This window comes from Delphinus delphis, chromosome 10, assembly GCF_949987515.2.
Source record: "Delphinus delphis chromosome 10, mDelDel1.2, whole genome shotgun sequence".
NCBI lineage: Eukaryota > Metazoa > Chordata > Mammalia > Artiodactyla > Delphinidae > Delphinus > Delphinus delphis.
Window position 1 is genome coordinate 98,677,989 of NC_082692.2, and position 25,031 is coordinate 98,703,019.

Sequence of the window (25,031 nt, forward strand, 5' to 3'; positions counted from 1 at the left end):
GGCTGGCAAAGCCTCGTAAAGAAGGTACTGATTGGGACTTCCCGGGTGGCGCAGTGGTTAAGAATCTGCCTATAAGAGCCGGGGATACGTATTCGAGCCCTGGTCCGGGAAGAACCCACATGCCTCGGAGCAGCTAAGCCCGTGCACCACAACTACTGAGCCTGTGCTCTAGAGGCCGTGAGCCACAACTACTGAGCCCACGTGCCACAACTACTGAAGCCCACGAGCCTAGAGCCCATGCTCTGCAATGAGACAAGCCACAGAGATGAGAAGCCTGTGCACCGCAATGAAGAGTAGCCTCCGCTCGCCGCAACCAGAGAAGGCCTGTGCGCAGCAACTAAGACCCAACACAGCAGAAAATAAATAAATTTTAAAAAAAAAGAAGGTACTGATTATTCTCAATTTCAATGATGAGGAGATGGGGTTGCAAAGACAGCTTGCCCAAGGCCCAGCCACCTCTTAGTATCAGGGCAGCAATGTCTTAGGTAATAGCTTTACTTCACTTCGTAATTTTCCTCCATTTCCCTCACTTCTGTAACGATGGCACATTACTTCTGGCATTTTAAAATAAATTCGCAGATGCACAGACGTGCTAGCTCAGCAAATGTGAACGGAGAGGCAGCTGGGTTAGCTTTCAATCGTGTAAATCCTTACGCTTTTATTCAGAGCCTATAAATGTCTTCTATTAATCTCTGAAGGGGCGAAATGTCATCAAACTCTGAATCTAACAGGCTGGCTCGGAAGTGAAAGATCAAATTGCATCACTGTTGAGTTCTCAATATTTGTGCCATTTCTTCTCCCCTGTACATTCCACAAACAAAAAGTGCTTATATTTTAGAGAGTAACTTTCTGAGAGAGGGACTGTACATTACCAAAATGTAAGGGTATACAAATCCAAATCCTCGCCAAAGAACAACTGCATGCCTGCATGCCACAATGAAAGGAGCTGGAAAATACCATGGACTTTCTGAGAACGCGGACTGAAGCTTATTCGTCCCTGAACCGCCAGCTCCTCACGCACTGCCTGGCACAGGAAGGCACATCAATAAATGTCTGCTGAATTGAATTTCTCCAATTGCTGTGCTCAGCCATGGGGAACAGCAAGCAAATGGGCTTATTACCTGCTGCTTCAGAACAAAATGAATAAAATCGTGAGCACAGCATGAACCAGCATCATAGGAATCAATTTTTCTTACCTGCAAATATATGTTTACAACAAAATACAGGGATTGAGAAAAACTGACTGCTGACTTTTATTTTATGCCTCTACCGGTGGGTTTATAATTGCTCAAGCCAGAGAACTGCCAGTCTAATTCAATGGGTAACCAAAAGGGTAACCTCTCCTTGACTTGAAATAAGACAAACTCAGAGGCTTGTAACCCATCTGTAGCTGGCCTGCTCTATGATTCCAGCATGTCTGCAGCAGTCAGGGACGTTATTACAAAGGCAGGGGTGTGAGTGGAAAGGCCCCGGCTCTCAAGTCTGGCAATGTCCCAGGGTGGCTGCAGTTGAGTTACTTAACCTTTCTGAATCAGTTTCCTTTTCTGAAAAATGTCTGTAATAGTCATACTAACCTCACAAAATTGCTTTTATGTTCAAATGATTAAGGTATTAGAAAATGCTTTGTAAATAGTGAAGCAGATATTGTTGTGACGATGTGTATATGGGAAGGGCAAGGACAGAGGGTGCAGGAAGCCCTGAGTTTTTAAGATACTGACTGGGTAACTTTCCCCTCTTAGACTAACTGCACTACCACTGTCATCTCAGTTCAATAAATATCTGGGTGGTTTCTAAGTGCCAGGAGCCGTGCTGGACTCTGGGGATACAAAGATACAGGCTCTGCCCAGGAGGTAAGTGACATGAAAACAGAGCATTTCAGTGCAGGTTACGACGTGGGACTCCCATGTGAAAGTGTTCAGGAATAGGAGCCCAAACTGGAAGTCGACACAGCAGCATAATACTCATTTTAAACAGTTGTGGGTTTTTTTGAGATGTAATTCACACACCATACAATTCATCTATGTCAACTACATAATTCCATGCTTATTCACAGGGCTATGCAACCATCTAATTTTAGACCATTTCAGCCTCCCTAAAAGAAACCCTATACCATTAACAGTCACTCTCCCTCCACCCATCCACCCCCAGCCCCAGGCAAAGACTAATCTGCTTTCTGTCTCTATAGATTTGCCTATCCTGGACATTTTATATAAGTGGAACTGCACAACATATGGTCTCTTATGATTAGCATAATGTTTTCAAAGTTTATCATGTTGTAGCACTTATCAGTACTTATTCCTGTTTATGACTAAATAATATTCCACTGGATGGATGTACCACATTTTAGTTATCCATCTCTCAGTTGATGGGTATTTGGGTTGTTTTTACTTTGGGGCCATTTTTTATGAATAACGCTGCTATGAACATTTGTGTATGACTTTTCGTCTGGATATATGTTTTCATTTCTCTTGGGTAGATACCCAGGAGTATAACTGTTGGGTCATATAGTTACTCTAAGCTTAATATTTTGAGGGACTGCCAGACTATTTTTCCAAAGCGGCTGTACCATTTTATGTGCTACCAGCAATGTACAAGGGTTTCAGTTTCTCCACATCCTCGTCAACACCTGTTCTCACCTGTCACTTTGGTTATAGCCATTGTAGTCGGTGTGAAACAGGGTCTCTGTGGTTCTGTTTGACATTTCCCTAATTACGAATGACGCTGAGCATCTTTTCATGTGCTTATTTGCTATTTGTATACTTTCTTTGAAAAAATGTCCTTTGCCCGTTTCTATATTAGGTTATTTGTCTTTTTACTGCATTCTAAGAATTCTTCATACATTCTGGATACTAGTCCCTTATCAGATACATGATTTGTTAAGTATTTTCTCCCATTTTGTTGGCTGCCTTTTCACTTTCTTGACAGTTTTGTCTGCAGCACAGAAGTTTAGTTTGTATATAGTCCCATTTATCTATTTCTTTTGTTGCTTGTGCTTTTGGTGTATACCTAAGAAACCACTGCATAACCCAAAGTGACTCTTCTAAAAGTCTTACAGTTTTAGCTCTTACATCCATGACTCATTTTGAGTTAATTTTGTGTAGGGTATATGTTAGGGGGTCCAACTTCATTCTTTTGCATGTGGACAAAATAATTCTTATTTGAAAAAAGATGACTAAGGCAGTATTTCTAGGAGGCAGCCTAACACATCATTCGAAATACATCCCCAAAATACCTCCATGGCACGTGGAAGAGAATGAGATAAGAATAAACAGCTGATGTACTTGGTGATATAAATTTGAATCATATAAAAATTTTTGGGGACTTCCCTGGTGGCACAATGGTTAAGAATCCACCTGCCAATGCAGGGGACATGGGTTCGAGCCCTGGTCCGGGAAGATCCCATGTGCCACGGAGCAACTAAGCCCATGCGTCACAACGATTGAGCCTGCCTTCTATAGCCTGCGAGCCACAACTGCTGAAGCCTGCGTGCCACAGCTAGCGAAGCCCGCGCACCTAGAGCCTGTGCTCTGCAACGAGAAGCCACCGCAGTGAGAAGCCCGCGCAGCGCAATGAAGAGTAGCCCCCGCTCGCCGCAACTAGAGAAAGCCTGCGCGCAGCAACAAAAACCCAATGCCGAAGACCCAACGCAGCCAAAAATAAATAAATAAATTTATTTAAAATAAATAAATAAATAAAATTTTCTCTTCCTGTAGAGAACACATAACGGAGAGGTGTAGGGAGGGACGGGGAGGAATCAGATTTACGATACTGGTTCAGGAAGGAACCAATGTCACAACCATCCACCCATTCATTCATCAAGTATTTACTGAGCGCCCAGTACATGTCAGGTACCACTGTAAGCACTGGAGGACAGTGAGCAAAGCAAGGCAAAAACGTCTGCCCTCAGCATCCTAAGTGGTAGAACAAAGACCAGAGACAAGAATCCCAACAAATAAACAGTACTTCAGATGATGGAAAGTGCGCCGAAGAAAACACAAGCTGCAAAAGCTGACCGGAAATGGGGAGCGAGACACAAGGGGCCCTGGGGGAAGAGTGTCCCAGGTGTAAACCAGGAATGACACATGCCTCACAGACACTTTGTAGAACAATGACAGGCTAAGAGCAAGGGTTCTAGAACCAGAGTGCCTGTGTTCTAATCCAAGCTCAGGACTAGAGGCTACATGACCCAGGACAAGCAACTCACTTCTCTGGGTTTCGGTATCCTCAAATGTAAAGTGGAAGCAGCAGTAGTTGTTAGTTTACAAGTTTCCAGGATTAAATGAGTTAATACATGTAAAGCACTTAGAACAATACCTGATACACAGTAAGTAATCCAGAAACATTAGATATGACTGGTGATTAACATCCCTTCAGGAGTGTTGCATGCTCAGAAATTAGCAAGCGACTGAGTAAAAAGAGTTCCAAGTGAGGTTTCAGCACAAGCTCGAGCTTGCCAAGCCTGGAGAAATATGCTTCCAAATTACTGAAAGAGTCAATCCCCAACATGCAAGTCATTCAATGACACTGCTTGCAAGGTCACAGATGGTGTGACTGTCATGGAATAAATCTTAACACTCTCACCCCAGAGAAAATGTTTCTTTACCAGCTTTGACCAGGATCCAGAAATGGGGATGTTTACTCCCACTTAGAGTCCGGACACCCGTTTCTAATTTTTTTCTCCAAGAATCACTCAACTGGCACTTCCTCACTGCTTTGTCTTATTCCTAGAAGTAGCTGAGACTGCGTTCAGACAATCTGGCATCGAAACAAACCCATTCTCTCTCTTACTGACAGTGCTTGAAGGTGTTTTTTGTTTCTTAAGGACTGTAAAGGGCCAAGTGAATCCACCTGATTTAAGTACTCTGCTAACTTCAACAGGCATTATTTGTCAACATGTAACAAGTTTTATGATTATTATAACTGACAACATAATTCCAATTTGGAGAATGTGTCCAAGGAAGTTAGACAACTTCCAACTCTGCCCCCTTCTGTACCAAAGTAATTTGGCCAAAGTGATTCGCAGCAGTGTCATTAATAAAACAATGATGGACGGAGGCAGCCTGAGCACCCACCAATGACTGAATGATCGAGCGAATAAAGGTGTCTCAGCCTGAGGAAAACCTCTATAGCCAGCAATAGTACACAATAATAGTAATAAATAATAATAGCAGTCATTTTCTGAGCCCCAACCATCAATGAGGTATGAAGCTGGGGGCTTTTATAAATATTATCTCATTGAAAACCTTTTTATGAGATTGTTATTTCTGTTTTACAAAGAAGAAAACAGGCTCAGAAAGGTTCCAGCACCTCCACAAGGCTGGTGTTCAAACTCAGGTCTGACTGTAGTCTTGCCCTTTCTAAGTGTCTGTGTTAATACAAGCAAACATGTATCCAGAATAATAAGGGCTAACATTTACTGAGCATTTACTATGTGCCAGGCACTGGGCTATGCACTTTACATGTATGATTTAATTTAATCCCTATAAAAACCTTTTTTAGGGAGAAAGAAACTGAGTTACAAGGAGGCAGAAAGTTAATTAAGGTTATAGCTAAGACGTGAACCCAGGAGTCTGACTGGGTTTTTAACACTTTACAAATGCTCCCTTCCATGAAGTAATATTATGACTTAAGAAAAAAAAAAAAGCAAAGTAGTAAATATCAATAGAATACTTAATTGAAGCAGTTAAGGGTTTGACCTTGATTATTTTCACGTGAAACTGTTCACATCTCTGAGGCACTGCCCTAGTTCGAGCCCTCGTCACCATCCAGACTTGCTGGGCTCTGTCCATCCACCCAACACACATGCACAGATGCCTACCATGAGCCACGGCAGAGTTCCGGAGGTCAAGGATACAGGGCAACGGACACAGACTCGGTCCTAACTGTCCTCCCCACAGACGCCTCTCTGCCTGGCCAGCTCTCACCCGGGCTCTGCTCAAGGGTCCTCTGAGGCTGGTGCTCAGTTCCAACGTCACCTTGCGAGAGGCCTTCCCTGGTTACACTAAAGTAACGTTCTCCTTCCTCCCCTATTCTGTGCTGCCATGTGTTTGCTGTCTGATTTTTTACCTACGAAGAAAGCCCCATGAGGGCAGGGACTGTTCCTGCCTTGTTTATTTCCTTCATCCCCAGAGCTTACAGGGGCGCCGGGCAGAGAAGACTCCCCTAATTATATGCTGAATGAAAAAACTTTCCTGTTTTTCGTCTCTTTCCCTCCTGCACAGTGCTGGCAAAATTATCTTTCCAAAACAACAAATCCTGGACCAACTTGCAATGCCTGAGAACTTCTGTGGCTCTTAGCTGTGTATTGCTTGTGAAATTCCCACCTCTTCACTTTGTATTCAGTGCCCTGCCCAACACCGGCCTAACCTCTTCTCCAAAATACCAGAGAGGCAGTGAATTTAAATGGTTAAGAGTGTGGGCTAAGATTCCAGCTCCACCACCTACTAATCTACCAAACAACTGACCTGAGACAGATTTGGGCCTTGGTGTTCTCACCTGTTAAATGGCGACAATAATAGAGCACTCAATCAAAGGGTTGTGGTGAGGATTAAGTTGGTTATTAGATCAAAAGTATTCAGAGTCATTCCTGGTACACAATAAAAAATGCGACTTTCTCCTGCCATAAGCCATGGACCTGAGTCACGTCAATCTGCTCCTTCTTCCCTAAACAAGCCATGCTTTTCACACTCCCCTGCCTTTTCCACATGGGCTGTTTTTTAAATCTACCACTGACTCACCATGGCTGTATACGTTTATTAATGTGCAGTTCTTTACAGCAGAAACTGTAGCTTTAGTTCTTCATATGTTATGGTACGCTGATTCACTTGATAAATATTCAACCAGGATCATTACCTAAAATTAGTCATTTTAATAGTTTGTACTTCCATAAGAATGTTCAAGGTGGCCCTTTAAAGTTCATTTGGTTTTCTTTTTGTTTACTTAAATGCTGACTTCTAAGAATAACTGAAGGATCAGAAAGCTTTCTCCTCCCCAATTTTGCAGGCTCTCATCATCCACCTACTCCTTTCTCACCATCATTTATAACAATAATGCCATAAATACTGACCCCAGGGCAGTTAAAGTGATCCTTAAATACTGCATAAAATATAGGGGTTATTATTACTACCAGCAATACTGACAGATCTTGCCTCTGCCAGTAATTACTGGCAGGAACGTGTCCAATAACACGGAGACACTGTTTTCTCTGTGTCCCTCCTGACCCTGCCTGGGAGAAATGTTGAATTTCACAGGTTAGGGACAACATATTCTCTCTCTCAACTGGAACCAGGTGGAAAATAAATGTCTAAGTTGGAAATAAAAATACATTGGTGGGTAACTTGAAGTCTGGAATATTCTGAGGGCTTGGGAGGTTTAGGTAGTTTGCCCAAGGGATAGAATCTGATCAATTCAAGGATACTGGGTTCTCAGAAGCCTAAGAAAGGCAGGTAGAAAAGCTTGCCTTTCAACACATCGCCTGGGGCAAGTCTCATACCTATGAAGGACACATGCCTGCAGGGCCTAGATCCTTCCCCATGTGCACTCTCCTCGTATAGTTCCATCATGTTATAGGCTAGGTAACCATTAATTATACTGTGTCCCGGCTGAGGAACAACCATCATATACAGTGTTGTTTCAATGGGAAACTATATCCCCAGTCTAAACAACTGGCTTACAGAAGACTTTCTGGAAAATGTCTCATTCATAAGGTAGGGACTACACAGTGTTGGAAGTAGTCCCCCTGGAGAGGATTGGCAAGTATTGTGTCCTAAGTTTTGCGGGAAAAAGAAGCCAACCTCTTTGAAATGAGTAATGTAGGCTACTTGGCCAAATTCTCAGATCCAAATCTGGGTTAAGCAATCACAAATAACAGGAAGCGGCAAGGTGAGGAACGGAAGTGACCGGAGGCCGAGGGGCTGGAGTCACACACAGCGAGGTGCGAGACCCGGCTGTGGGGAGCGGCCCGCTTCCTCTGCCAGCTCTTCCCCCAACAGCCCAGGGCCGGCTCCTTGTCACTATTTCCACCTACGCTCCGTATCACCACCTCAGACTGCCTTCCCGGGCTACCCACTGTGAGACAGCCTTACCCTCAGCCTGATATATTTTCTTCTCTTCATGGCACTTAGCGCGATCTCAAACTGCCTTATTGCTTCTTTACTGCCTGCCTCTCCCTAAAAGACCAGAAACTCCACGAGGAGTTTCACTCGCGTCACGCTTGCTAGTGAGCACCCAGGCCTAGCACAGTGTGTGCCACAGGGAAGACACACAACACAACACACATTTGTTGAACAAACAGGGCTGTAGTACGAGGATTCAGTAATGGAATAAAGGAATAAATGATCCATCCACCTACCTACACATCTATCTACCTACTTACTGACCTCCTTATCTGTGTCTGGAACAGTGTCGCTATACAGCAGCCCTTAATATATATTACAGAAGAAGCGAAACAGAGGATGATACTGCTATGAATCAGCAAGTGTTTACTGAACAACAGGAGAAACCAGGAGCATAAGACACAGCCCTTCCAGGAGGCAGAGCAAAACTCAGCTCAAGACTGAGAGCAGCCTGAGTGCCGACTTAAAGTCTGCAAATAGGTGGGAGCAGTGATAAGATTCGATAAATGTCTTTAGTCAGTGTTCTGAATTTACAGAGAACTGGAATCCACCTAACACTATGCTGATCTTGACAACGTGGGCAGAGCAGAGAACGGCTCTGCATCTTCTCCCACAGAAGTCGACAAAAGGCTTCTGGTCCCCGCTGTCTCACAGGGGAGCGTGGGGAGGGAGGTACCCAGAGGCCCTCCCCACATGTTCACCCTGGAGGCAGCCACGCCACGCTTGCTCCCCTGCCTTTGCCATGAGAAGCTGGAAGCAACCAAGACCAAGGTTATGCCACCTCCTTTCTCGGCCGTGTTGCAATGACAGCTGTGGTCACAGCACACACATTTTGGAAAAAAGACTGAAGAACAAGACCTTTCAGGTCTCTTTCAGCATTGCGTTTCCATGAAATCTTATCTGTACAGGGATTCAGAAAATGAGTCAACTGCCTTTGCAATTTTTTTTTTTTTTGCGGTACGTGGGCCTCTCACTGCATGGCCTCTCCCGTTGCGGAGCACAGGCTCTGGACGCGCAGGCTCAGCGGCCATGGCTCACGGGCCCAGCCGCTCCGCGGCATGTGGGATCTTCCCGGACCGGGGCAGGAACCCGTGTCCCCTGCATCAGCAGGCGGACTCTCAACCACTGCGCCACCAGGGAAGCCTGCTTTGCAATTTTTTGAGTACAGAGTTCTTTGACTCATACTTAAAAGTTGGGAAAGACGATATTTATTTAAGATAGTGGTTTTCAAACTATTTTTTAGGTAGCAGGCTACTTTTCTGTAAACGGAGTTTTACATGGACCCTTAACACATTAAAAAGATCAGTGGGGTGCGGTGAGGGGTCGGGATCCGCCCTCTCAGCCTCCCCTGTGCCCTGACATCTCTGAGGAGCACAACTGGTTTAAGGGGAAAGGAAGTTAATATTTAGATAAATAAAGAGATGACTGGGGAAGGAGGGCAAGCTTTCTTTAACGTGAGGAAAGACGGAGTGGGCAAGTCTCCACTTTGTGCCCATCATAGTAAAGACTGGCTCAAGCAAGGACCATCAGTGGAAACTCACACTAGGAGGGCAAGTTTAGTAAGAAGCAGCGTATTTGCCTCACCTTCAAATGTCTCCCCAGAGTTCGCTTAGAAAGGAGAAAACGCTGCTTGTCAGGGCATCAACATCACTGGTCTGTAGACTTCAAATGTGTGAATGTCATGCAAGACAAAGGAAGGCTGAGGAAACATTACAAATTAAAAGATAAAAGAGACATGGTGGCATCCGGAGACTGCGGCATCTGGAGCCTGTGCTCTGCAATGGGAGAGGCCACAACAGTGAGAGGCCTGCGTACCACCAAAAAAAAAAAAAAAGAGACATGGCATCGAAGTACAATATATGATCCTTGACTGGATCATGTACTTGAAGGAAAAAAACAGTATAAAGGACATTATTGGGACAACTGACAACATCTGGAATAAGGATCAGCAATTTGACAGAAGTCCTATATTGATGTTAAATTTCCTCAATTTGGTGACTGTACTCTGGTTATGTAAGAGAATGTCCTTGTTCTTAGGAAACACGTACTGAAGAATCTGGCCTAGAGGGGACGCGATATCTGTGACCTACTCTCTAGTAGTTCAGAAAAAATATATATAATATGGCGCATTTACACATACAGAGGGAGCAGTGGTTCTCAAAGTGGGATCCCTGGAGGAGCACCAGGCATCACCTGGAACTTGCTTGATATACAGATTCTCGGGCCCCAGCCCAGACCTCGCAAGTCAGCTGTCTTGTCTGTTCTAACAAGCCCTCCAGAGGATTCAGCTGCCCACTAGCTTTGGAAAACCACGGATACAGAGTGATAAAACAAGTGTGGCGAAACATTTCTGGGGAAAGGGCACATGGCAGTTTTCTGGATCATTACTGAAACTTCTCTGTACCTTTGAAATTGTTTCAAAATAAAATTGAACAATAACAACAACAAAAAGGTGACCCTATGTAGAGAAGTGGAAAGGAAGAGACCCTGGGGGCAAGGAGGCAAATCAAAGAACTCCTGCCTCGACCTTCAAAGAGGTGGTGGGATTCGAGCCTCGGCTGCTGCAGCTCCAGTGCAGGGCGAGGGGCGGGGTGTCTGGCCTGCACGGTCTTCCAACAGCGAATCTCCTTCCTGTAGAAAGTACAGGCATGAAACCTACTGACCTGAATATGAGAGTCTGGCAATCTCTATAAACAGGTCTTCCTCAGAAAAGCTTTCGGGGAGCATGAGGAAAGCAGCAGTCACGGCACTCTTCAGATTTTTATCCAGGGCCGACCTGAGAGCGACGTTCTCATTCATTGCTACGATTTTCACCTGGAAAAAGCAGAACATTCAGAAGAAAAATTCCAGAAGTGGAGTACTGCCCAATCTATGTGTTTATACATACACTGCAACTGTCCTAAACACTTAGCCCTGATGATCTTTGAGTTAGGCCAGTTGACATGAAATATTTATTATTCTAATAAGCAATTCCAGAGTCTCCTGTTTTAAGCCCAAATCAGAGAACTCGTGACATAGGAAAGAAAAACAAATATTGTTCTTAAATGAGGAAATTCAACATGAGTTTTGAAAAAGAAGTCAGCACAAAATGGAATAAATGACCTTTGGGAAATTTAGTATTTTTTTATTTTTTAATCTCACTGTTCTTCACTTAATTTTATGGTGGAAAAAGGCATTTTACTTCTTTATTTAGAACTCACCTCTGTTCTTAACCATACATAACCTAAGCAGGTCATGCTCTATTTTGAACTGATTTTGAATGTGACTAAGGAAAAGGGAAAGAAAATTAGCTACAGTAGAATCTGCTGTCTTTGACTTCTCCCAATCCATCAAGATACAAATTGCTCCAGTGTGTTCAGATTGGTTTTAAAGACTGCACTGTAGTTCAGAGAATGTGTTCAAGTCCTAGCTCCATCTCTTACTAGCTCTTTGACTATGGGCATCATTCCTTATCAGTAAAACAGGGTTAATAACCGAACCAAGCTTATAAGGTTGCTGGGAAGATTAAATGAGATGTTTCATCTGAAGCCGCAGCTGAAGTGAGATTCCTTGTGTGTTTCTTGTTGCACACGCAAGCGTTTTTCTGAGCCAGGGGTTCTCACCTTTAGTAAGCGTCAGAATCTCCTGCAGGGCTTGTCAAAATACATATTATGGGACTTTCCTGAGGGCGCAGTACTTAAGAATCTGCCTACCAATGCAAGGGACATGGGTTTGATCCCTGGTCCGGGAAGATCCCACATGCCACGGAGCAACTAAGCCTGTGTGCCACAAATACTGAGCCTGCGCTCCAGAGCCCGCATGCCGCAACTATTGAAGCCCGCGCGCCTAGAGCCCGTGCTCCACAACGAGAAGCCACCGCAATGAGAGGCCTGTGCACCACAACTAGAGAAAGCCCATGCGCAGCAACAAAGACCCAACGCAGCCAAAAAAACCCCCACATATTATTAGGCCCATCCTCCAGTGTTTCTGACTCAGTAGGCCTGGCTAGGGCCTGAAAATGTACATTTCTAACAGGTTCCCAGGTAACGTTGATGCTGCTGGCCCAGGGTCCACATTTTGAGAACCACTGCTCTAAGGTGTATAATTACTTTGAACTAGAATTGCCAAATCGCTCTTTGTAGCAATTGTGCCAATTTGCACTCCTGACATAATCTTAAACTATCATGTTGCTTCTGACTGATTTTCTCAACAAGTGAAGGATCTAGAAATCCCTAATAAGGACACCCATGTATCTGAAATGTAACCACCATCTCTAAATCATTTAGTGCTGTCACCACAATTTTCTCATGTTCTAGAAAGTAGGGCTTAAATTGCCTTTTATTTATCAAATATAGATAATTTCTGACAAAATTCAGATGGCACATAAAAGACACATACAGTATGAGAAACTCCAAACTAAAATTTTATTAGATAGCAAGGAAAGACAGGAATGATGTATATCCCCAAGTATAGTTTCTTCTCTAATTTTTTTTATTAATTGTGAAAAGCAATATTAGAAAACATAACTATTTTATAAATCTGGCTTAAGAACCTAAAATCTGTCTTTTACCTTTTGTCCCTACTTTTTTTTAAGGGAATATTTATAACATACAAACCTCTCATGTGATAGGTAAGCCGCTTAATTCCATACTACCACCTCCTCCCTCATAATTACAAGGACTTAATGGCCCTGAATTAAGGCTTGCAGCACTTGGGTGAGTTCAGTATTATTGCAAACATCTGCAGATAGTCAAAGCAAGAAGCAGTCCAGCAGCATGATCTGTCCAAGGTTGCATAATGAGTTGATGGCAAAAATCAGGGTAACACCCTTGTACTTGGCAAACCCAGATCTAAATATTTTGAGTTATCCTCATGCATTCTGTTCTTGTTAACTTTTAATCTTGAAAGATGATTAAAACAAAATTTAAGGTCCTATTATAATTCCTATGTCTATTCCTTGAATAACGTTCCCTCCTTATACTCCATACAGAATCAAGGATCTAGGAGGGCAACCTCCTCATCTCACTAATGGGGAAACTGAGGCCCAGAGGGTTAAAAGATCTCCCCACGAGGAACAGTGGCACACCGTACCAGGACCCAGGATTCGTGAAGTGAGCCTGTGAAGCCTGTTTACTTCCAAATTCCTATTTTCATCCTCATTCACCAGGTCCTGCTCAATAATTCCTCACCCTCTTCTGTGTGTGTGTGGGGGGGGGGGGAACTTTTTACAGAAACTCAATGAAAACAGAAGTTATTTTATTAACAAAGATGCAAAGGAAAAAGTTTGGGGAAATTTTCCTTTTCAATAAAATACCCTTGTTCTCCAAGAAAGTGTCTACGTGAGGTTGTTAAAAAAAAAAAAAGGCAGTCTGTTTGCTACTTAAGGTTAAGAGAGTGAAAATAAAATCATCCTTACTCAAAGGAAAAATGTCAGTTCAGAAGACTGCTACTGTGCTGATCTGGTTCTCCAGTGTAAGGTGAACTAGCAACTTGTCTCAGAAGCACTGTTATTTGTTGTTCAGAGTGAAAAGCCAGTGAACCCTTGGGACACTGCCAGAGAGGCCTGGGAAAAAAAGAAAGTCCTCAGATTTGTGAATAGCTGTTTGTATCTTACTGGGAATGCCCCGAACTGAACCACAGATATAGCATTAGCACTACTGCCAAGGGGAAAATCTTTACTGGAGAGAGGAAGGGGCAACACTTGAAGGGACTTTCAAAAGCCCAACTTGAGAGATTTGTGAGTACCTTTCAAGATAGAAAAAAAGAGAAAGTCACATGTGGTCTCCTCTATAATAGTCACATGGAGACAGAGCTTGAATTGCAAAGAGTGAAGTTATAGTCACAAAGAACACAGTCCTACCTCAGTGTTCAAATACTCGACCATTAAGCAAATGACACTTCCCGCAGTAGTTTTCCATTCCAAATGAACAGAAAGGCTAATTTTTGCTGGAGGACCAAAAAGAAACAGTGAACATTTGAGCTGAATTAAAAAAAACCTTATCATCTACCTGTTGGATTGTGGGCTCTTGAGGCTAGCAATGTGGTGATTTTTTTAAAAAAATTCTTTTGGCATGCACAGAGAAAAAAACTTAGTTGTCTTTTGAATAAGTAAATGAATGGCTTAATCTTTTCATTTCCAAGGCTAGAAGTCCAAAGATTTGCTCTCAGCCGGGCAGAGCCAAGACTAGTAAGCTGGGCTTTCCAAGTCCCATTCAGGGACCTTTTATACCACTGGGATTTTACTATCTACAAAAAAGTAAATCAACAAAGTTACAATATGGTGATGCTTGCAAACTGTGAATATACTAACAACCACTGAATTGTACACTTTAAAGGGCTGAATTATATGCTATGTGACTATATCTCAGTAAACCTGTTATAAAAAGCTATATGACTAGCAAGTAAAAGAAAATATATTGGAATGAATACATTAAAATAAATTAAAATCCTCTTAACAAGGTGGCAAAATACCATTGTTTGCCAATGTGAATGCTTTAAAAATTCAAGCCACGTTATCTATACATGAAATACAAAACAACGTGAAATACAAAAATCCAACTTACATTAAATAAATTACAGAAGTGAAAATACTACTTTAGACTTCTTCTGACTTAAAAAAAGATTGGCCACAACAAGGTTCTATTAAATACTTTTCATGTTTCTTGACTTGGAAAACTGACTCGTAAATAACTCAAACTTAAAGCTGCACTAGAAGTAAAAATGGGTTATCTCCTCAATTATGAGGTAAGGTAATGGTAAAGTCTGATAGAAATTTAATTTGCACTCAACTTTTTCCAGAAATGTCCATCTTTTTAAGCCAAGTACTCCTTTATATATTTTTTTGATAGTAAACTTTATGTTTTAGAGCAGGTTAAGGTCCACAGCAAAACCAAATGGAAAGTACAGAGAGTTCCCATATATCCTCTGCATATTCCTTTTAAAGACTTAAATTGCTAGTGACTGAGAAATTCTACTCTATTTGCAATATGGAAGATAATTTTAGAGCTTTAGACAATATAATTTAATGTAACTCGTTTTAAAACACATAGAAACAAAAAATTCACACTCATTCTCACAATTCTTTCTTAAGATAGTCACCCATTATTTTTGTCCAAAATGCTACCAACCCTTTCTTTTCATCGGATTTGTTTCATGGAGTTTGATTAATATTTGCTGCCACCTAGAGGTAAAAATAGTTAGTTTAAAGGTAGTTATCCTAAGAATTCTCCAGTTAACCGTGATTTCTGCGGGAAAGGGAAACTGGAGGCAGGTGTGGGTGGAAGAGTTAATTCACCCATTTATGATTTTTGATTTTTTTAAATCGTGTCATGTTCAACACCTCAAATGGTTTTTAAGATTGTTTAATTTTCTTGTGCTAGAAGCTTCTTAATAAGTTGGAGGGGCAGTCACTGTTATAAAGAACATTTTCTTCTCCAAGTTAGCTGAGAAATGCAGTTTTGTATGATAAGTGTATCTGTCACTACTTGCCTTGAATTGATGTTTTAATCTTTTTAGGATACATGACATTTAGATGAAATGTGAGGTCATTTCCAGTGTTTACATTCTGAGATTTCATGGCATTATAGTTTTCTACAGCCTATTTCTAAAAAAACTTGAACTATTCCAAGCACAAAACATAGTACAGAGAATAATATCACATTCAATGTCTCATTTTATCTCAAAATAACTCTGAGACAGGCGAGGACAGAGACAAGAGAAAGATTGTTTCCTGAGTGTCTAGTGGATGCCAGACATTTTAGATCTAGGCATTTCTCAAACGCCTTCTGAGGTCGGTGTCACTGGCCTTGTCCCCAGGTGAGGGTGTCACAAGGCCCAGGGAGATTAAGTCACTGGTGCAGGGTCACACAGCTGGGGAGTGTCACAGCTGGGACCCAAACCCCAGATCTGTCTGATTCTAAAACACCTGTGTCCTTTCCAGCATTACCATTCTGCTTCCAATTTTCAACACCTTTGTGAAGTAGGCAGGGCAAGGATTGCTACTCCCATTCTACAGAGAAACTACCTGAGGTTCAGAAAGGTAAAACAACTTGCCTAAGATCACATAAACAGCTAATAAGTAGCAGGAATGAATAAGGCCCAAGGCTTCTAATTCCACGTTTATTAATCTTCCCATCAAACTACATATTTTGTATATTTAAAAAGAAACTTGGAAAGAAAAGGAATATTTACAAATTTCCAATTACATTTATTTGCTTAATTATGAGGCTTACTAGTTATCCAACCTAGAAATGAGAAATTCATCTACATAAATATGAAATTAAATCAGTAACCTATTGTTTCCAGACTTAAAATGTGTTTTTAGTGAAGTAAAAATTATATACTGTACAGTAAAGCAAAGAAATCTAATCAGCACGGCTTGACAAATTTTTACACATGGATGTACCCATGTAACTATCACCCTGATCAAATGCTTCTGTATGTCTTAATGACCTACACTGTTTAATTTTAAGCCCAGATACAAGGCAAGAGAATCTGAACCTCCCACATATATCAACAGAGATTTTATGACACAACCAAGCAAGCTAGGACTGTATAAATTTCTCTAATTTCTTGCCATAGCTGACAAAAAAGGAGCAGCATAGTCACCCATGAGAGGCATTTGGGAATAATTCCTGAACCCTCTTTGGGACCTAAGACCCTCTGACAGCACAGAGAAAATTCTTCCTTGCTGGGAGATTAGCAACTGTCTAGTTATCCTAAGAATTCTCCAGTTAGCCGTGATTTCTGCGGGAAAGGGAAACTGGAGGCAGTCGCAGACAACTGCGACTAGTTCTTTTTTTTTTTTTTTAATTTTATTTTTTAAATTTTTTTGGCTGCACTGGGTCTTAGTTGTGGCACGTGGGATCCTCACTGCGGCATGCAGGATCTTTCATTGCAGTGTGCAGGCTTCTCTCTAGTTGTGGCATGCGGGTTTTCTCTCTCTAGTTGTGGAGCGCGGGCTCCAGAGCGTGTGGACTCTATAGTTTGCAGCACGCGGGCTCTCTTGTTGAGGCGCGCGAGCTCAAAAGTTGTGGCACGTGGGCTTAGTTGCCCTGTGGCATGTGGGATCTTAGTTCCCCGATCAGGGATCGAACCTGAGCCCCCTTCATTGGAAGGCAAATTCTTTACCACTGGACCACCAGGGAAGTCCTCAAATAGTTCTTAAACTACGAAAATACCCCTTCTCAGAAAACAGACTATACAACTGGAAAAAGGAGGAAACCTGGTATTTGTGAATGCGAGTGAAAAGTTCAAGTCCTCTCGACTTTTTTCCTGTTTTCTGTTTGTTTCCATTTCTAGTAAAGCCGGAGAAGCCTGCCCCTACAGCCTCCTCCAGCAACGTCCCAAATGAGGGTAGGGCCTGAGGAGGAGAATAAAGGGGAACAGAGTCCACTAGCCTCAGAATGATGATCTGTCTCATTCATTTATTCAACAAACACTTGCTGAATGCGTACTACAAGCCAGGCATCGTCCCAGGCACTGTTGGGACAAAGCACTGGACAAACAGTGCCCCATGGCACTTGCATTCCAGAAGAGGTGGCGATCTGGGGAGGCCGACCGAGGCTCCACCAAGGCACTGGACACCTCTTCTGCCATCCTCCCCAGCCACACGGACTGACTCTGAACCTGATGCATTCAGACAACTGGAGAATCTTGAGAGGGAGGGAGGGAGCAGTGTGGGTGATACCTGGATACTGTCTGGCAACGAGTTCTGTAGGGAGGGAAAGGAGTGTGAAACTCATTTCTACGTCATTGCAATCACAAAGATCAAAGTAAGGTGAGGTTCAGAGAGGAGAGACGTCCCTAATAAGACACTCACTCACCGGTTTTTGGAGTCGTCCAGCAATGTATAGGTTATTCCAGTTGAGGAGATCTTCAATCAAAACACTAGTGCTAATAACGCCATATTTGATAAGCTGGAAAAGAAAAGAAATGGGCATGAGAAATCGCCAAATACCACGCTGATGCTTATGCAAGTACAAAACGTAAAGAAACACGCTGATGCTTATGCAAGTACAAAACGTAAAGAAACAAAATGAGTTTCTGACCAGCGCAGAAGCTCCACTTCCAAAGCCACTCAAACTGCCTACCTTGTAAAAATACACATCTCCACAAAACCTTTTGCAAAGGATTAGTTTCCAAGACTGTGTGTTTCCTCAGGCATTCGAGGTGAAGTGACCACTGTTTTAACTCAGGCTCTCGTGACGGTCCTTCACCACAGACACTTCAAGAAGTGATAACATAGTTCACGTTTCTCACTTGAGAAATAAGAAACCTGAAGCTCGGAGAGAACAGATGATGTGCCCAAGATGGTACCACATAGAGCAGAGTTAAACCAGGTCCCTGAATTTCAGTCTGGGCTTCCAATGTTTGCTTCACGACAAAGCACAAGAAATTTTCTTTAACGTTTTCACTGACATCCTTTACATGGTGAAGTTCTCTTTCACTATAGGCTATTTCAAACACTTTTATAATCACAAAGCAACATTCAAAAATAAAACCTCTTTATCAGTGCTGAACACATGGAATTATGGTCAAGCTCATTTCAATAGTAATTCACACAAACCCTGAATGCAGTTGTTCCAGGTTATGAAATCCCATTTGCTTCAACAAATATCTTCAGACTCACTTCACTGAACTTCAGTACCCAAACAGCCTTCTCAGGCTGCAAGTATCTAAAAAGTAGCCAAAGAATTTCAATTAAAAAGTACAGTCCCTTTGGCACATAATTATGCCCAAACATTGGGTTACTGGAGCTTGTAATATGATTTGAAACTACTAATTACAGATCGGCTCAGCATAATATTAATATGGAGAAAGAACACAGCTACGCGTCTGGCAGGACTAGAGTGGATGTGCAACGTTGCGCTGAATAACCTTCTTCCCTCCACTCTGGCCACAGTATTGCAGCCGGCCCTTCTTGCTGCAGGTGCGTAACAGCTGAGAGGTAATGGGAACATCACAGGGGCCTGTCACTAACTAGCTGCAAGACCTTAGGGAGGTCATTTCCTCTCTCTGAACCTTGGTATCCTCATCTGCGAACCACAGGTGGTGTCGGGTGGGACCTTAACCAGAAAAGTAAATGTATGGCCCAAAGACGTCACCAATCAACCACAGCACTCGTTCCTGCCACGTTCAGATAGGTCTTCAAAATCCTTCTCAAGTCAGTACTCCAACCTCCTGCCCTTCAAAGTGTGGTCCATTGACCAGGAGCACCAGCATCACCAGATACAGAATACCAGGCTCCATTCCAGACCAAATGAATCAGAATCTGCATTTCAAAAGGAGCCTCAGGTGACTCGTCTGCACATCAAAGGATGACTGCTCTAAGCCATCAGCAGCATGGAGCAAAGCTGGCACAGCAGAGTCACCCTCAGCCCAGCTGACCTCTAGGAGGCATCTGACTCAGTTCCCCATTGGTCCTCTCAGACTGGGGTCCTGCCTAGTTCCGGGAAGCCCTTTTAGAGCCTGGGCCCTCCATATGAAAGACGGCTGGGCAGGGTTCCTGCTGTCACACAACCCTCTGCTGGGATCGGGGTTCTCACCTGCTCTCCAATACCCCTCATCAAATTCCACCCACCCGATGGCAACAAGAGGCACCATATGCTCCCGTCTACCTATGAAACCCTCTCCTATGATACCCTCTCCACTTCCAACTTCTTTCTGGGAGTGTCTGCCCCTCTGTATGTAGATAAGATTAATTTCCACCCTGATCCACAGTGGGTCCGCCTACTCCTCCCACTGCCGAAACCAGCGGCTCTCAAAGTTTGTTTCAGACCAGTAGCATGAGCAACATTTGAAAGCTTGTTAGAAATGCAAATCTTTGTTGCTAAGAGAGTAAACCTTAAAAGTTCTCATCACCAGAAAAAAAAAAACAATTGTAAATACATGTGGTGATGGATGTTACCTAGACTTACTGTGGGTAATCATCTCACTATATATATATATATATCTCAAATCATTACGTTGCACACCTAAAACTACTACAATGTTACATGACAATTACCGCTCAGTTTTTAAAAAATGCAAATCCTCAAACCCTTACCCCAGACCTACTGAATCAGGAACTCTGGGGGTGGGAACCAGCAATCTGTGCGTCCTACAGGCACTCCACGTGATTCTGATGCACACTAAAATTTGAGAACCAAAAAAATTTGGCCAAAGGCAAAAAATAAAAACAGTCACATTCACCACCTTCATCCAGCAAAAGTGTGAACATTTCCTAACTGTAAGAACACATCTGTTTAGCTGGTATTCTACTAACAAAGGTTAATAACCACCCAAGTTAAGACAAAGGCCCGCAGTCACTTACCCTCCCATCACACATGATCAATGGGTTGTAGTAAACCCCAGCGCCGTAGTTATTCTGGACAGTGGTGATAAACCTGGGCCCCAAAACTTTTAGGAACGAGTAATGGTTCCAATTTTTCTTCAGGTTTTTTGAATGCCATGCAACAGGGTCATCGACTGTGAACACGAAGTCCAGCATGGCGTTCTGGGAGGTGAAGAAAAGAGAATAATTTTAGTTTTAATTCCTAGAAAGGCACCTAGGCAGAGTGGAAAGCTCTAAGACTCTATGCTGCTGTGATTAACAGCAGACCCAGGGCTGTCATCAGAAACTTAAGCAAGTCTCTGGAACCAATCTGAGCTTCGTTTTTGTCAACTCACATAATAACAGTAACACTTATTGAAGTGATGTTCCAGACCTCTTTTAAACACTTTATATATTATACATATAGTAACTCTTTTTAGCCTCAAAACAATCCTACAAGGTAGGTACTGTCATTATCCCATTTTTATAGGAAAGGAAAACCAAGGCACAGAGTAAGTTCCTTGCCCAAGGACACATGGCTACTGAGCGACAGACATAATCTGGTCCCAAATTCTGTGCTGGACCACTTGGCCACACTTTCATCTAAATCTAGTTAAACGTGCTCTACTTTTCTCCCAGATCAAATAACACCAAATGGACAAGCTCTATAAAGTGTTATGTAAAGGGAAATAAGTTATTTTAACTCTCACCCATTTGCCAACCCCTCACTGAGCACCTACGATGAGCTCTGATAGGTCCTGGGATAGAGGTAAAGACCTCAAAGTCTACTGGGGAGAATAGACAGGTTGCTAGCAAAAACTTGGTAGGAGAACACAAAACGCACTAACTTCACTCAGAGTGGGGTCAGAGAAGAAGGAGGAATTTTCCTACAGGTTTATATTCTTCCAGACTCTGATAAGTCTGAGTCTTAAAAGAATGTGCAAGAGTTCAGCAGGCTTGGTGAAGTACTAGGAGGCCTGAGGAAGGGAGGGAGTACTGTTAGAGGAAAACACTCTTGTGGAGATGAGAGCTGGTAGGACTGGAATGCGACGCAGGCAGGGGAGTGGCGGGAGATGGGACCAGAGAGGGAGGCTGGTTACCATGCTAATGTTCCTGCAGTAGAAAGGGAGGAGGAGAGACTAAAGGATGGAACACCACACGAGGCTAACTGCCACTAAGGCACTGAGGGCAGGGGCTCATCTGGGAGAGACTTAGGTGCTGGAGTTTACTTGTTAACTTGTAGGGAATGAGGGTGAGGGAAAATGAAGGACCTTTTCTTGGAGGGAATTCCAGGTCTGCTCAAAGGAAAATCTACACAGGAAAATGAAGAGGCGGCTAGAGAATCAGGAGGCCAAGGCCTGTTCTGAGTTTCCCACAGTGTGATCCACAAACCAGCGGTGATACTTAAGATTTGGGGTGGACACGTTTTTTTAAAAAATTTATGTTAATTTATGTTACAAGAAAATAACTAGCCTATTGCAAACTACAATTAGGTTGCCCAACCTATATGCCCCAAATCTGTAATTTCTCATATGCTCTCAATTTAAAGAAAACTATTACTTAAATACTAGTATAGGTGGGAAACAGGAAATCCAAGCAACAGTACAGACGGTCTCACCAGGAAGCGAAGAGACGAAGGTTAACTGAAAGACAGATTACAGCCAGGTGTCCAGATCCACGAGGCCCTATTGCAAACTGCACACTACCATTTCCTTCATTTATTCAAGAAACCCAGTCCAGAACACGAGCTGTACAGACAGAAAACACCTCCATCTAGACTCCCGCTCCTTTTACATTAATTCAGCAAGAGCTCAAAAGCTGTATCAAAGTCAATTAAAAGCCTCATTTAAATGGAAAATACCTGCCTGCCACTTGTCTATGTCTTGAATCTTGTCGCCACCTTGGAAGCAAAGTTTTTTTTCCAGTCGCAGAAGAAAAAAAAAAAACTGCAATCACAAGGAAAACTGTCCCCTCACTACTGTTGTGCCCAGCCAGCTCTGAAGAGAACAATGCGTAGCCTTAAACAGACTCCTGTTCCATGTCCTGAGCAGGGGCAATTATACTGCTCATCACTAACTTCTGCGGTCAGTTAACGTCACTGCACATGCCCTGACCCTACAATCACTCCGTCAGCTTCCCAAAGTCAGGAGAATCATTCTGTATTTTCTCCTACAACCGGAGACGTGATTCTCAAGCTTGGCTGCGTGGTAGAATCACCTGGGAAGTTTTTAAAATTCCTGAAGCCCAGGCTCATCTCAGACCAATTAAATCTCAATCTCCGCAGATGGAACCCAGATATCAGTATTTTCTTAAGCTTCCCAGAAAACGCAAATGTTCGGCCGAGGCTGGGAGCACTGAACTAGCTCCTGGCAAATATTTCTCTTCCTTTCTTCCATCTTGTCCCCGCATCAGCTCTTCCCTCCGCATGACTGCACCTCCCGCTCTAGACCTAAGCTGACTCCTACGTATCCTTCAAAACTCAGCTGACGCTGTCGTTCTACTAGGAGCACTTTTGTACGGCTTGTACTTTGCCAGTTGATACGTGGAGTGCGCAGAGCAAACAGGTAGCTCTACGGCTCTGGAGGCACCGAAGGCAAAGGGAACTCGTGAGAACATTCCCGGCGTGGGGCCGACCCGGGCTCACCTTCTGGTCTGAGCTGGGCCCCGCCTGGCGGTACACCCCCGAGCCGTAGGCGAAAGCTAGGCTCAACTCCTCGGGGAAGTGACACAGGATCTTGCGAAAGGCCACCCCCGAGCTCTGCAAAGCCTGCAGAGCCATGGGGCCGGGGCTCTGACAGGGACCCGTGGAGGGCAGCAGGCGGGGAACGAGTACCCGCTGAGGGGGGGAGATGGAAGCCGGGGACCGGCCCAGACGGGAGAAGGCTGGAGCCGGGGGCGGGGAGTGGAAGACCCGGCAAGGACTCGGGGCTGCAGACCAGTCAGACACGAGGCTGGTACGAACCCAACAGGCAACCGGGTAGGCGTCTGCCTGGCCTGTCTAGCGCCCACCCTGGGCCACGCCTCCAGCACGCACAAGTGCTCCGAAGGCGCAAGAGTAAGAGCAGGCGCTCGCTCGCGAGCGGGGACGCGAGGCCTTCGCAGAGATCCCTGGTGGTCGGAGGACCGCACTGCAGGCTGGCAGCCTGGGACAGTGACCTGAACATGAGTGGGGGAATGTAACAGCTGATTGAACTGCTTTTCAACCTTAAAAGTTCTCTTTTGGTCTCGCCTCAAACCACACTTTAATAAGTGACTAGGAAATCATGCATGTAGTATTGCAGCTTCCCATCATCTTTCTGATGAGGTGAAATTCATATAACCTAAAGTTGTACGCTTTAGAATTCAGTGGCATTTACTGCATTCGCAACGTGTGTAACCATGTCTCTATGCAGCTCGAAAACTGCAGAAGATTTTGAAGGTTTAGGAAAACACAAATAAGATTAAAATCACCCCCAATCCCACCATCCAGAGATTATTACTGGTAAGAGTTTGCTGTGTCTTCTTGCCATTGAAGCCCTTTTCAGATCCGATAATGGGTATTAAAGTGTTCCATAAATGGTAAAAGCAAAAACAACAAAAAGCCTGCACCAAGGTTCTCTGATATTTGTATTTAATTTTAAGCATGGGGAGGAGTATTTGCCCCTTCGTTTTGTGGACTGGGCTCACAAAAGGGCACATTAAATGCAGTTTCTGGTGGAAACGGGACCCCAGGTGAAGAGCTCACCTCTTTGTGTATAACTAGAGAAACTTGCTCCAGGTCACAGGGCCATTCAGGATGTAGTTTGAGTCCCCAGACAGAGACTTTTCAGATACTCTTCCCTTCTTCCCTGATGCTCATGTCCTCTCAACAATAACAGAAGTAGTAATAGCTAAATTTGGGTAACAGTGATGCACTCACATGCATTTTTCACTGAGTTCCCTCTACTGCCTTGTGGGAGGATGTGATTGCCTTCATTTTACAGATGAAGCAGCTAAGCGTTAGAGAAAGCAACGTGCTTGGGATCACATCAGCTTGTGGCAAAACTGGAATGAAGAATCTGGCTCCATGTCCTACGACTCCACTCGGTCGTTGAAGGGTTTTGAGCAGGGACTTGTCAGGCTCAAACGTTAGCCTGGATCAGAGTGGGGAAAGAGAGGCAGGGAGACCAGTTAGGAAGCTGTTACCATAGTTTCATTGTGAATTAAGTTGCCTGGCCTGGGGTGATAGAGGCAGGGATGGGATTAATTCAATTTGAAAAATGATTATTGGAATTCAAACTCTGAGGTAAGTCAAGATGACTAGGAATGAAGCTTTACAGGCACTCAGGGTCTATGGAGGAAACAGACAAGCAAACCCAGAAAATAACATGCGGTGGTGAAGCTGGGTACCCAGTGCCCTGCAGGACCTATGATGAGGGAGCGTCAATCAGTTCTGGATGTGCAGGGAGAGACCAGAGGAGATTTTGCAGTGATGGCATTTGAGCCAGGCCTTAAAGGATGGGTAGGAGATTATCAAGCAGAAGACAGATGGGAGATTCTACCAAGGAAGGATCGATCGATAGGACAATAATAATAGGTGACAATTGTTTATTTTCTATTCCAAGCATTATCTATACTTATCTATTCTCGTCATTCCAAAGACCCCT

The 25,031-nt window shown here is 43.5% G+C and overlaps 1 protein-coding gene across 3 annotated transcripts in view; it reads right to left on the bottom strand.

The window, feature by feature from the left end:
* The window catches only part of TAMM41 (TAM41 mitochondrial translocator assembly and maintenance homolog), a 108,058-nt gene extending 84,653 nt beyond the window's left edge, over positions 1-23,405 (bottom strand). For all 3 annotated transcript variants that reach the window (XM_060023070.1, XM_060023071.1, XM_060023072.1), the window contains exons 1-4: positions 23,051-23,405; positions 20,407-20,589; positions 17,918-18,010; positions 10,778-10,928 (exon numbers count right to left, since the gene is read on the bottom strand). In XM_060023070.1, coding sequence (XP_059879053.1) covers positions 10,778-10,928; positions 17,918-18,010; positions 20,407-20,589; positions 23,051-23,185 — 562 coding nt within the window. In that variant the 5' untranslated portion in view covers positions 23,186-23,405. The remainder of the gene's footprint in view (positions 1-10,777; positions 10,929-17,917; positions 18,011-20,406; positions 20,590-23,050) is intronic.
* Positions 23,406-25,031: the final 1,626 nt, after the last annotated feature.